Source organism: Lipotes vexillifer, unplaced genomic scaffold (assembly GCF_000442215.2).
Source record: "Lipotes vexillifer unplaced genomic scaffold, Lipotes_vexillifer_v1.1 scaffold131, whole genome shotgun sequence".
NCBI lineage: Eukaryota > Metazoa > Chordata > Mammalia > Artiodactyla > Lipotidae > Lipotes > Lipotes vexillifer.
The window spans coordinates 1,970,923-1,983,855 of record NW_006782866.1 but is presented as its reverse complement, the minus strand read 5'-3'; the positions used below and the strand labels follow the sequence as shown (position 1 = coordinate 1,983,855).

General features: G+C 37.9%; 1 protein-coding gene across 1 annotated transcript in view; it reads left to right on the top strand.

Moving 5' to 3' along the window:
• The window catches only part of ITSN2 (intersectin 2), a 139,413-nt gene that overhangs the window by 74,539 nt on the left and 51,941 nt on the right, over window positions 1-12,933 (top strand). Inside the window, 2 exon segments of the mRNA XM_007455500.1 lie at window positions 815-879; window positions 3,140-3,306. Coding sequence (XP_007455562.1) covers window positions 815-879; window positions 3,140-3,306 — 232 coding nt within the window.

Genomic DNA, 12,933 nt, shown 5'->3' with positions numbered 1-12,933 from the left:
ACAGAGAAGGGAAACTTAAACACAAAGGGATTAAGTTTAAATGCCTTAAAGGACAATTCTAACTTTTCATTCAATTACTGATCTTTTCTAACAGATAAGGCATGCAACTCGAAATGCTGCGGTAATGGAGAATTCAGCAAGGCAGTCCATTCAGTGTGCCCATGAGTTGCAGTAAGGGTCCCCTTTGTTAACCTGTAAACTGCTTCACTATACAGTTTACTCACAGGTCCTGGGGAGCCCTGGTGTATTCTACAGGTGTCTGGTTCTTAAAATGCCACAGTTTTCCAGATTCTTGAAAACAGTTTCCTGGGTTAAGTTGGAAATAAAAGCTATGTATGTTCCAAAATGTAAAAATAAAGTTCTGTTATTTTTACATATTTTTAAATGTACTGTGCTCTAAACAAGTAGTAAAATTTATATACTGCCCTTATTTTTCTCGAAACCAAGCCAAGTCCCATGTGTGCTTTACCAAATAACTGCCCATTTACCAATGCCTCACTTCTTTTAAGTTACTTTAGAAAGGCAGAATATCTCATATTTGAAAAACTATTGAATCATATTGAAATTACCTCAATAGATTTAAAAAATTAAGTCGTTTGTAAGTAGGCAGTTCTTAATCCACTAGGATTTTACATATGAGGGTATTTCTAGCCCGTGTACTGAGAAAATATTTCAATTAATTTTAGCCCTTAAAAGAATGCACTGCTAAAACCTCCTGTTTTCATCAAATCACCTTTTTTGTTTATTTACTTGTTGATGTCTTTTTTTGTTATTTTATTATTTTTTTAAATCTGTTTGTGTGTATATTTGGCAGACCAGAAGCTTTGTATGCAGCTGTAAACAAGAAACCTACCTCTGCAGCCTGTACAGTGGGAGAAGGTGAGCTTTTGGCGATTTATAAATTACATGGAAGTCAGATTAGCTACTGACTTCCCACAGTTGTTACTCTCCTTACTTCTGTGTCTTCAGTGTTAAAGTGAGGTTAGGAAAACCTGCTCCTGCTCTATTTCACATGAATATTGAGGATATAGAAAATATATAGCTGAAAATACTTGACGCTTTTAGAAAATCAGTACTATAAAAATTCAGCATAGACTGCCTCAATAAATAAGATCATAGATAAGTGTTGCAATGAGATAGCATGAAGTTTTTTGTTTTCCTTTTATTATATATCTAGATTATAGACTTTAGAATATAAGGAAATTTCAGTACATTTAGTTGTTTATGAATTGCACTTGTTTTTGTTTGTTTGTTTTTGGCCGTACTGCATGGCTTGTGGGATTTTTAGTTCCCTGACCGGGGATTGAACCCGGGCCCTCAGCAGTGAGAGTGTGGAGTCCTAACCACTGGACCGCCAGAGAATTCCCTGAATTGCTTTTTTTTTTTTTTTTTTTTTTTCTTTTCTTTTCTTTTTTTTTTGTTGTACGCGGGCCTCTCACTGCTGTGGCCTCTCCCGCTGTGGAGCACAGGCCCCAGACGTGCAGGCCCAGTGGCCATGGCCCACGAGCCCAGCCGCTCCGCCGCATGCGGGACCCTCCCAGACCGGTGCACGGAGCCACGTCCCCCGCATCGGCAGGCAGACTCCCAACCACTGCGCCACCAGGGAAGCCCCTGAATTGCATTTTAATTACAGTGTACCATATAAATCATTAAGTAGTATTTGAAATCAAGATACACTTTAATCATAAATATTACAAAGAATTTTTTTATTGCCCTTTGGGTTGTTTGAGTATCTTAATTTTGATATTGTGCTGAAAAATGTCTACCCTTATTTCAGACAATATTTTTATTTAATAGTTGTATAGGTTTATAAATGAATTACATATTCACTGTAAAATTAGTTGAACAGTTTAAGTACATTTTGTTTATATTGCTCAAGAAAATCAGCTTAATGGTAAATTAAACAGTTTATTCAGTATCTACTACATTAGAGATTGTATGCTAGAGCCTGAAATATACACGGATGAATAAAATACAGTTTCCCAAGTGCTCATAGTAAAATGGGAAGGCTAGGCATATAATTGTAATAAATTCTATAATGATTGAACAAAAACATAATTTTGAGTAGGACCTGTGAATCCACAGAGGTGGCCATGTTGAATCATCTTAAACAATGAGTAGGTTCTTGCTTAGTGACGAAGAGAAAGCTTGGTGGACAGAGGGAAAGGTATGAGCCAAGGCTCAGCTGTGAAAAGTTAGGGAACTCGAGTCACCAGCAAGGCTGCAACCAGAGGTTTACTGTGGAATAACTGCAGTGGAATGATCCTAGGAAAGTGGTGAGGAACATTTTGCAAAGGACCTGGCTTGTTGCAACATACCTTAACCTTGTAAGCATTTTTCATCTTTTTAAGTCAGCTAAATTGAATAATATGGGAATGTGGATAGTAAATAGTTTCCGGATACTGGTTCTGGCCATCTCCAGTTTATGATCTACAGAGCAAATTTCATATCCACAAATACAAATAGTACTAGAAGAAAGAAAAAGAGACTTCTAAAACCTGGTCATTGACTGTTTCTTCTAAGTACTAGTAATCATCTGAACAAAAAAACAAAGCCAGTATAAAAACTTAGACATTTCCCTTAAGGTTATTCATGAACAAATATTTATTGAGCATCTATTCTGTGCCAAGCACTGTGCTAGGAGCTGGGCCATTGTGATGGAAATTGGCCTCTAGTACTGATGACAGCTGAATAGTGGGCATTTCCATAACTGTATGTAAAAGAATTAAAGAGAAAAGAATTTAGCAGATTAAACTATATGTAAGAAGGTTAAAAAAAAACTTTTCATGTCTTGACTCTCTGTAAAGATACTGATATCTATTTGTAGTTTTGGGGTTATTCTCTGTGACATGATGATGATGATGATGGTGATGATGATGGTGATGACGATACAGTTGGGGAAAAAAGAAACCCTGTGATAAAGTTTTATGTTCAGTCAAAGACGTAATCTTTTTCTAAGAAATTATTAAATAATTACTTCATTCCATTTTCTACCTTAACATCTCTTTACATTAAGTTTCCTTAAGTCACAAGGGCTTTTAAAGCAAAATTACTCAAAATCTTGGAGATCAACAGTTTGTTTTTTTACTTCTGTAATCTTGCAACCAAAACTAGTTTCTTTTTGCTTTGTTTCCTACAGAGTATATTGCACTTTATCCGTATTCAAGTGCAGAACCTGGGGATTTGACTTTCACTGAAGGTGAAGAAATATTGGTGACCCAGAAAGATGGAGAATGGTGGACAGGAAGTATCGCAGATAGAACTGGAATTTTTCCATCAAATTACGTCAAACCAAAAGATCACGAGGTAGAGTTATTTTGATATAGAAACAGAAGCATTCCGTTCCTGTTGATCAGGGTTCATATTTAAAACAGATACATGTATATGGTTTTGGTCAGGCTGCTTTGGTTACAAGGAAACCACTTAAGGTAGCTCCAGTAAAATGTAGTTTATTATAGGAATCCTGTTAGATAAGGGCAAAACTATTTCTATGAAATTCCAAGGACAAGAGCCATAGATAGGGCTGGGCCTCATGATAACTGAAGTTAGGGAATGGTCTGGATTCAGGGAGGCTTACAAGGGACCACCTTGAAGAAGTCTGTAAATCTATAAGGCTCTGACATTAATGTGACCCAGCCCACACTCTGAGTTCCTGCTGTTTTTCATCCCACCACTAGTATGATATAGTGTAGCAGTTCTCAGACTTTCTGGTTTCAGGAACTTTTTACATTCTTAAAAATTATTAGGGACTCCAAAGTTTCTGAAAATATATGGATTATATCTAGTAATACTTTCCATATTAGAAATTAAAACAAATTTTAAATATTTATTAATTCATTTTGAAATAACAAAATTAAACCCATTATATGATGACATAAATAACTTGCTTTTTAAAATTTTTTATTTTTATTTTATTTTTTTCTGTTTTTTTAAAATTTATATTCTCTTGCACATAAAAGTCACAAGCACATATGTATAAATATATATTTTTTCCTCATTTTAAGAACCTGTCCCACTTTATTTTATTTTTAATTAATTTATTTTTTTGTATGTGTCCAATGAACGTTTATTATTACTATTATTATCATTATTGTTACCACTTCTTCTCCCCTTCTAGGGATACAGGGACAGAGGAAGTGCGCACGTAGGTAGAATTTTTCTCCACCTGTACTTCCGACAGACAATTTGAGATTTAGAAGCCTCTGGAGCAGTAGTTCTTAAACTTTCCTAACTCAGAGAGGCTGGTGAAAATTACAACCTCTCCTTGAATAAATTCACCTACACACAAAATATTGTACACAGTTTTGCGAGTGTGATAAGGACCCTTAGAAGGGATAAGCCCTTTTAGCATAAACTCTAGACTTCCCAGGGTGGTGGGACAAGGAGCCAGTTGCAGTTCTATAGACAGTGTTTACAAGCACTACATTATATGTGGAGATAGCACACAGGCACATTTAAAAGAGGCTTTAAAATAGCCACTAAACTCATGTAGCCAACATTCAACAGAGTAATAATTAACATGTGTCCAAGCCTCTGTTGAACATTCTGGAAAATGCAAAGATCTATAAGACTCTAGACGTCAGGGTCTCAGATTCTTGTGGCGGAGAAGTATTAGGCCAGAGTCATGTTTAAAGTCCAGAGGCACATGGAGCCAGGAGCCAGCTTGCTGGAAGTGGCGACTGAGTGGCTACACTCACTACTGTAAAGCCAATGATGAATTAAAAACATATTTACTGAGCTGCTGCAGTCGATAAAAGCCCCAATTAAGGCACCATTAAGGGACTTAACCGCGTAGTGGTGGGGAAGCATTCCTGAAAAGGTTTAATGATCTCAGATCCTGACATAGCCGGGAAGTCATTAGTCATTAATGCCACGTCTGGATCTCGATTATGAAGTTCTCTATAAGAAAACACTTGGCATATAATAGCACACAAGATTATACCTGATTTGTTACAGAGAGCAAGATAAACCTTTTCAAACGTATTTTTAAGAAAAGTGTCCAATTATGAGCAGAAACTGCCAAGTGAAAATCCATAGCATGATCGCATGCCAATTAGATAAGCAATACCACTCAAGTAAAAAATAATAATAATGGAAATACAAAATGGAACATGGTATAGTACTGATTAATAAGACTGTGACTGTGCCTATAAAGTAATTCGATTAATTCCCAGTGTAATGTGTGGAAACTCCTTTAACGTAACACTACATTGAATCTAGAGAAAATTAAGCAGGTAGAGTCTCTGCCTTCTTAAGTATTCACGCACTTACCCGTTCATTCAACAGCTGTTCACTGAGAGCATCTGTGTAAGGTTTGGTCAGGGGCACTGGGAAACAGGTGAACAAAGCAGTCAGGGTACTCATGAAAGGTACAGTCCAAATAAATGATGATCGACTGTGCTAAGTACAGTGAAGGAACAAACATGGTGCAGGTAACAACAGACTGAAGATCTTTTAAGCTGAGGTGGTCAAGGGAAGGCCTCTGAGGAGCTGGTTCAACAAAGACCTGAACTGTAAAGAGGCCAGTCTTGAAAAGGCAAGCAGGGGAAGAAATAAGGGCTGGAACTTTTTGGCTATTTAGCATCTGAATTCCTTTCCTGAATTCCTTCCCACGGTGTGAGTCTTGGTAAGGGGCAGGCTTCTCCAAAGCCCACCTACTCACTTTCCTAGCCTTCCTTGCAGTTAGAGTTTGGGAACATGACCCAGGCTTGGTCAGAGTCATCTGTCCAAGACAGTGAATCAGGAACTAGTGATACCAAAAAGCAGAGCTGATAATTTCTTTTGGTGGCAGTGAGTGTGGTAGCAACATTCAGTTTTTGGAGCAGTGATTCCAGGATATCCTTGTCTAAGGGAGCATTGCATTCAGAGGCATAGGCAACAGAGCCCTCTTCAGGCTGGTTCTGGGTGTGATTCTGCCTGAAGTTCTGTTTGTCCAGCTTTGCTTTGTCTCTTCCTAATCTCCAGACCTCATATTGCAGCCTTCCTGGAAGTTCTGTGAGCCACCCAATACACTCCATTTCTCTTAGGCTTAAATCAGCCAGAGTCGGTTTCTGATGATTCCATCTAAAAATCCTGATAGATTGGAGTACGTTGCGGGTAGATGCATATGCAGTAGCCCTAAGGTGGGAGGAGAGGGAGAGAGAGCTTGGAGGAACTGAGAAAAACCCCAAGTGGCAGCATTAGTGAAAAAGGTAGCAAGTGAATAAGATGGCTGCAGCCGGCGAGCCAGGCAAGAGGCAGAGCAAGCAGGTGTGCGTAGCAGAAGCCGGAAATGTGCTGGGCCTAGCCTTTTCTCAGGGGCATTCAACTAGCTCCCGTGTCCTGATGGGATGTGTCTCTACTGGTCTCTGAGGAGTCTGAGGCAGCACTGAAGGGTTCTGGTTGGGTGGTTGCCACTCTGCTGTGCCAAGGAATTCCAGACTGTTCTCCACTGAGAAGCCTAAGCCTGAACTTGCCATTTCCAGCTCTGTGAGATCGCTCTCTCTTTCTCTCCTTTAAGTACCAAGATATGTATCTCTAAAGGCATTTATAGCATTAATTTGGTTATATGTTTTTGAGTGTCATATCCATCATCAGACACTAGCTAACTCCCTGGGGTCACAGTGGGGAGGTGGGATGATTGCATGCCTTGGATTAACACAGATCTGGATTTTATCTCAGACAAGTTGCTTCACTTCTCTGAACCACAGTTTTCTCATTTGAAAAGTGAGGATACTAGTACCTCATTGAGGATTACATGCCCTGTAAGTTACTATACAGTGCCTACCACATAGTAGGCACTCTGTTATACTAGTCCTTTGTTCCTTAGTATTTCATGGAATTGAATAGAATCTTCTGCAGCTAGGAAAACAGTATAAAATCCTTGCTTTTGTGCTTACCTTATTGTAAAGTGCTAATTTAGAATAAAGTACCTTACATTGCTTTCTTAGTTCAGAATTTGATCATGAAAATTTCCTTTTTCTTAAAAATTCCCTAAAGAGTTATTGCCATTTATTCAGTTCACTCCAGCAAAATTACTATCCCCCCCGAAAAAGACCATTTTTCCCCTTCTAACATCCTTATATTCATGATGTAGACTACAATTAAAACACTGCATCCAAAACCAGAAGGTAGATTTTGTTATTCTTGAGAAACAGAGGAAGATATTACTCAAGTCCTGATTGTCTTAGCCAAAATATTCCCTTATGTAATATTCCTTGGGCTTGAGTCTTTTTCATTTTAAGAACTTGAAATCATAGATGTTCTATAGGTTTGTCATTGATTGACCAAATACGTAACTCAGCTCTGAAGATATTAAAAACTTAAAAACATCACAAAACAAAAATCCTAGAGCCTCCCAAGCCCCTTGCTTACTGACTTGAACACCTTAATTTAATCTAATGAATTGACAGTCAGAATCCTTTTCTTTCCTCCTTGGCTGCTGGTCATTTTTTTTTTTTGAATTTTTGAATTTTATTTATTTTTTTATGCAGCACGTTCTTATTAGTTATCCATTTTATACATATTAGTGTATACATGTCAATCCCAATCTCCCAGTTTCCCCCCTTGTTGTCCATACATTTGTTCTCTACATCTGTGTCTCTATTTTTGCCCTGCACACTGGTTCATCTGTACCATTTTTCTAGGTTCCACATATATGCATTAATATACAATATTTGTTTTTCCCTTTCTGACTTACTTCACTCTGTTTGACAGTCTCTAGATCCATCCATGTCTCAACAAATAACTCAATTTCATTCCTTTTTATGGCCGAGTAATATTCCATTGTATATATGTACCACATCTTCTTTATCCATTCATCTGTTGATGGGCATTTAGGTTGCTTCCGTGACCTGGGTATTGTAAGTAGAGCTGCAGTGAACTTTGTGGTGTATGTGTCTTTTTGAATTATGGTTTTCTCAGGGTATATGCCCAGTAGTGGGATTGCTGGATCATATGGTAATTCTATTTTTATTTTTTTAAGGAACCTCCATACTGTTCTCCATAGTGGCTGTATCAGTTTACATTCCCACCAACAGTGCAAGAGTGTTCCCTTTTCTCCACACCCTCTCCAGCATTTGCTGTTTGTAGATTTTCTGATGATGCGCATTCTAACTGGTGTGAGGTATTACCTCATTGTAGTTTTGATTTGCATTTCTCTAATAATCAGTGAGGTTGAGCAGCTTTTTACATGACTCTTGGCCATTTGTATGTCTTCTTTGGAGAAATGTCTATTTAGGTCTTCTGCCCATTTTTGGATTGGGTTGTTGCTTTTTTAGTATTGAGCTGCATGAGCTGTTTATATATTTTGGAGGTTAATCCTTTGTCTGTTGATTCGTTTGCAAATATTTTCTCCCATTCTAAGGGGTGTCTTTTCATCTTGTTTATGGTTTCCTTTGCTGTGCAAAAACTTTGACGTTTCATTAGGTCCCATTTGTTTATTTTTGTTTTTATTTCCATTACTCTAGGAGGTGGATCAAAAAAGATCTTGCTATGATTGACGTCAAAGAGTGTTACTCCTGTTTTCCTCTAAGAGTTTTATAATGTCCGGTCTTACGTTTAGGTCTCTAATCCATTTTAAGTTTATTTTTGTGTATGATGTTAGGGAGTGTTCTAATTTCATTCTTTTACATGTAGCTGTCCAGTTTTCCCGGTACCACTTACTGAAGAGACTGTCTTTTCTCCATTGTATATCCTTGCCTCCTTTGTCATAGATTAGTTGACCATACGTGCGTGGGTTTGTCTCTGGGCTTTCTATCCTGTTCCATTGATCTTTATTTCTGTTTTTGTGCCAGTACCATATTGTCTTGATTACTGTAGCTTTGTAGTATAGTCTGAAGTCAGGGAGTCTGATTCCTCCAGCTCTGCTTTTTTCCCTCAAGACTGGTTTGGCTTTTCGGGGTCTTTGTGTCTCCATACAAATTTTAAGATTTTTTGTTCTAGTTCTGTAAAAAATGCCATTGGTAATTTGATAGGGATTGCATTGAATCTGTAGATTGCTTTGGGTAGTATAGTCATTTTCACAATATTGATTCTTCCAATCCAAGAACATGGTATATCTCTCCATCTGTTTGTATCATCTTTAATTTCTTTCATCAGTGTCTTATAGTTTTCTGCATACAGGACTTTTGTCTCCCTAGGTAGGTTTATTCCTGGGTATTTTATTCTTTTCGTTGCAATAGTAAATGGGAGTGTTTCCTTAATTTCTCTTTCAGATTTTTCTTCATTAGTATATAGGAATGCAAGAGATTTCTGTTCATTAATTGTGTATCCTGCAACTTTACCAGATTCACTGATTAGCTCTAGTAGTTTTCTGGTGGCATCTTTAGGATTCTCTGTGTGTAGTATCATGTCATCTGCAAACAGTGACAGTTTTACATCTTCTTTTTCAATTTGTATTCCTTTTATTTCTTTTTCTTCTCTGATTGCCCATGGCTAGGACTTCCAAAACTGTGTTGAATTAATAGTGGTGAGAGTGGACATCCTTGTCTTGTTCCTGATCTTAGAGGAAATGCTTTCAGTTTTTCACCATTAAGAATGATGTTTAGGGGCTTCCCTGGTGGCGCAGTGCTTGAGAGTCCGCCTGCCGATGCAGGGGACACGGGTTCATGCCCTGGTTCGGGAAGACCCCACATGCCACGGAGCGGCTAGGCCCATGAGCCATGGCCACTGAGCCTGTGCGTCCGGAGCCTGTGCTCTGCAATGGGAGAGGCCACAACAGTGAGAGGCCCGCATAACGCAAGAAAGAAAAAAAAAAAAGAATGATGTTTGCTGTGCGTTTGTCATATATGGCCTTTATTATGTTGAGGTAGGTTCCCTATATGCCCACTTTCTGGAGGGTTTTCTATCATAAATGGGTGTTGAATTTTGCCAGAAGCTTTTTCTGCATCTATTGAGATGATCATATGGTTTTTCTTCTTCAGTTTGTTAATATGGTGTATCACCTTGATTGATTTGAATATATTGAAGAATCCTTGGATCCCTGGGATAAATCCCACTAGATCATGGTGTATGATCCTTTTAATGTGTTGTTGGATTCTGTACACTAGTATTTTGTGGAGGATTTTTGCATCTATATTCATCAGTGATATAGGTCTGTAATTTTCTTTTTTTGTAGTATTTTTGTCTGGTTTTGGTATCAGGGTGATGGTGGCCTTGTAGAATGAGTTTGGGAGTGTTCCTTCCTCTGCAGTTTTTTGGAAGAGTTTGAGAAGGATGGGTGTTAGCTCTTCTTTAAATGTTTGATAGAATTCACCTGTGAAGCCATCTGGTCCTGGACTTTTGTTTGTTGGAAGATTTTTAATCACAGTTTCAATTTCATTACTTGTGATTGGTTTGTTCATATTTTCTATATCTTCCTGGTTCAGTCTGGGTAGGTTGTACCTTTCTAAGAATTTGTCTACTTCTTCCAGGTTGTCCATTTTATTGGCATACTTTGTATTTCTGCAGTGTCTGTTGTAACTTCTCCTTTTTCATTTCTAATTTTATTGATTTGAGTCCTCTCCCTCTTTTACTGATGGGTCTGGCTAATGGTTTATCAATTTTGTTTATCTTCTCAAAGAACCAGCTTTTAGTTTTATTGATCTTTGCTGTTGTTTTCTTTGTTTCTATTTCATTTATTTCTGCTCTGATCTTTATGATTTCTTTCCTTCCACTAACTTTGGGTTTTGTTTCTTCTTCTTTCTCTAGTTCCTTTAGGTGTAAGGTTAGATTGTTTATTTGAGATTTTTCTTGTTTCTTGAGGTAGGATTGTATAGTTATAAACTTCCTTCTTAGAACTGCTTTTGCTGCATCCCATAGGTTTTGTTTTTTGTGTTTTTTTTACATCTTTATTGGAGTATAATTGCTTTACAGTGGTGTGTTAGTTTCTGCTTTATAACAAAGTGAATCAGTTATACATATACATATGTTCTCATATCTCTTCCCTCTTGCGTCTCCCTCCCTCCCACCCTCCCTATCCCACCCCTCCAGGCGGTCACAAAGAACCGAGCTGATCTCCCTGTGCTATGTGGCTGCCATCCCGTAGGTTTTGGATCGTCGTGTTTTCGTTGTCATTTGTTTCTAGGTATTTTTTGATTTCCTCTTTGATTTCTTCAGTGATCTCCTGGTTATTTCGTAACGTATTGTTTAGCCTCCATGTGTTTATGTTTTTTACGTTTTTTTCCCTGTAATTGATTTCTAATCTCATAGCGTCGTGGTCAGAAAAGATGCTTGATATGGTTTCAATTTTCTTAAATTTACTGAGGCTTGATTTGTGACCCAAGATGTGATCTGTCCTGGAGAATGTTCCATGCGCCCTTGAGAAGAAAGTGTCATCTGCTGTTTTTGGATGGAATGTCCTGTAAATATCAATTAAATCTATCTGGTCTATTGTGTCATTTAAAGCTTCTGTTCCCTTATTAATTTTCTGTTTGGATGATCTATCCATTGGTGTAAGTGAGGTGTTGAAGTCCCCCACTATTGCTGTGTTACTGTCGATTTCCTCTTTTATAGCTGTTAGCAGTTGCCTTATGTATTGAGGTGCTCCTATGTTGGGTGCATATATATTTATAATTGTTATATCTTCTTCTTGGATTGATCCCTTGATCATTATGTAGTGTCCTTCCTTGTCTCTTGTAACATTCTTTATTTTAAAGTCTATTTTATCTGATACGAGGATTGCTACTCCAGCTTAATTGATTTCCATTTGCATGAAATCTCTTTTTCCATCCCCTCACTTTCAGTCTGTATGTGTCCCTAGGTCTGAAGTGGGTCTCTTGTAGACAACATATATATGGGTCTTGTTTTTGTATCCATTCAGCAAGCCTGTGTCTTTTGGTTGGAGCATTTAGTCCATTCATGTTTAAGGTAATTATCGATATGTATGTTCCTGTTACCATTTTCTTAATAGTTTTGGGCTTGTTTTCATAGGTCCTTTTCTTCTCTTGTGTTTCCCACTTAGAGAAGTTCCTTTAGCATTTGTTGTAGAGCTGGTTTGGTGGTGCTGAATTCTCTTAGCTTTTGCTTGTCTGTAAAGCTTTTGATTTCTCCATGGAATCTGAATGAGATCCTTGCCAGGTAAAGTAATCTTGGTTGTAGGTTCTTCCCTTTCATCACTTTTAAGTATATCATGCCACTCCCTTCTAGCTTGTAGAGTTTCTGCTGAGAAATCAACTGTTAACCTTATGGGAGTTCCCTTGTATATTATTTGTCGTTTTTCCCTTGCTGCTTTCAATAATTTTTCTTTGTCTTTAGTTTTTGCCAATTTGATTACTATGTGTCTCGGCGTGTTTCTCCTTGGGTTTATCCTGTATGGGACTCTGTGCTTCCTGGACTTGCGTGGCTATTTCCTTTCCCATGTTAGGGAAGTTTTCGACTATAATCTCTTCAAATGTTTTCTCGGATCCTTTCTCTCTCTCTTCTCCTTCTGGGCCCTGTATAATGCAAATGTTGTTGCATTTAGTGTTGTCCCAGAGGTCTCTTAGGCTGTCTTCATTTCTTTTCATTCTTTTTTCTTTATTCTGTTCAGCAGCAGTGAATTCCAACATTCTGTCTTCCAGGTCACTTATCCATTCTTCTGCCTCAGTTATTCTGTTGATTCCTTCTAGTGTACTTTTCTTTTCAGTTATTGTATTGTTCATCTCTGTTTGTTTGTTCTTTAATTCTTCTAGGTCTTTGTTAAACATTTCTTGCATCTTCTTGATCTTTGCCTCCATTCTTTTTCCGAGGTCCCGGATCATCTTCACTATCATTATTCTGAATTCTTTTTCTGGAGGGTTGCCTATCTCCACTTCATTTAGTTGTTTTTCTGGGGTTTTATCTTGTTCCTTCATCTGGTATATAGCCCTCTGCGTTTTCATCTTGTCTGTCTTTCTGTGAATGTGGATTTTTGTTCCACAGCCTGCAGGATTGTCTTTATTTTATTTATTTATTTATTTTTGGCTGTGTTGGGTCTTCGTTGCTGCACGTGGGCTT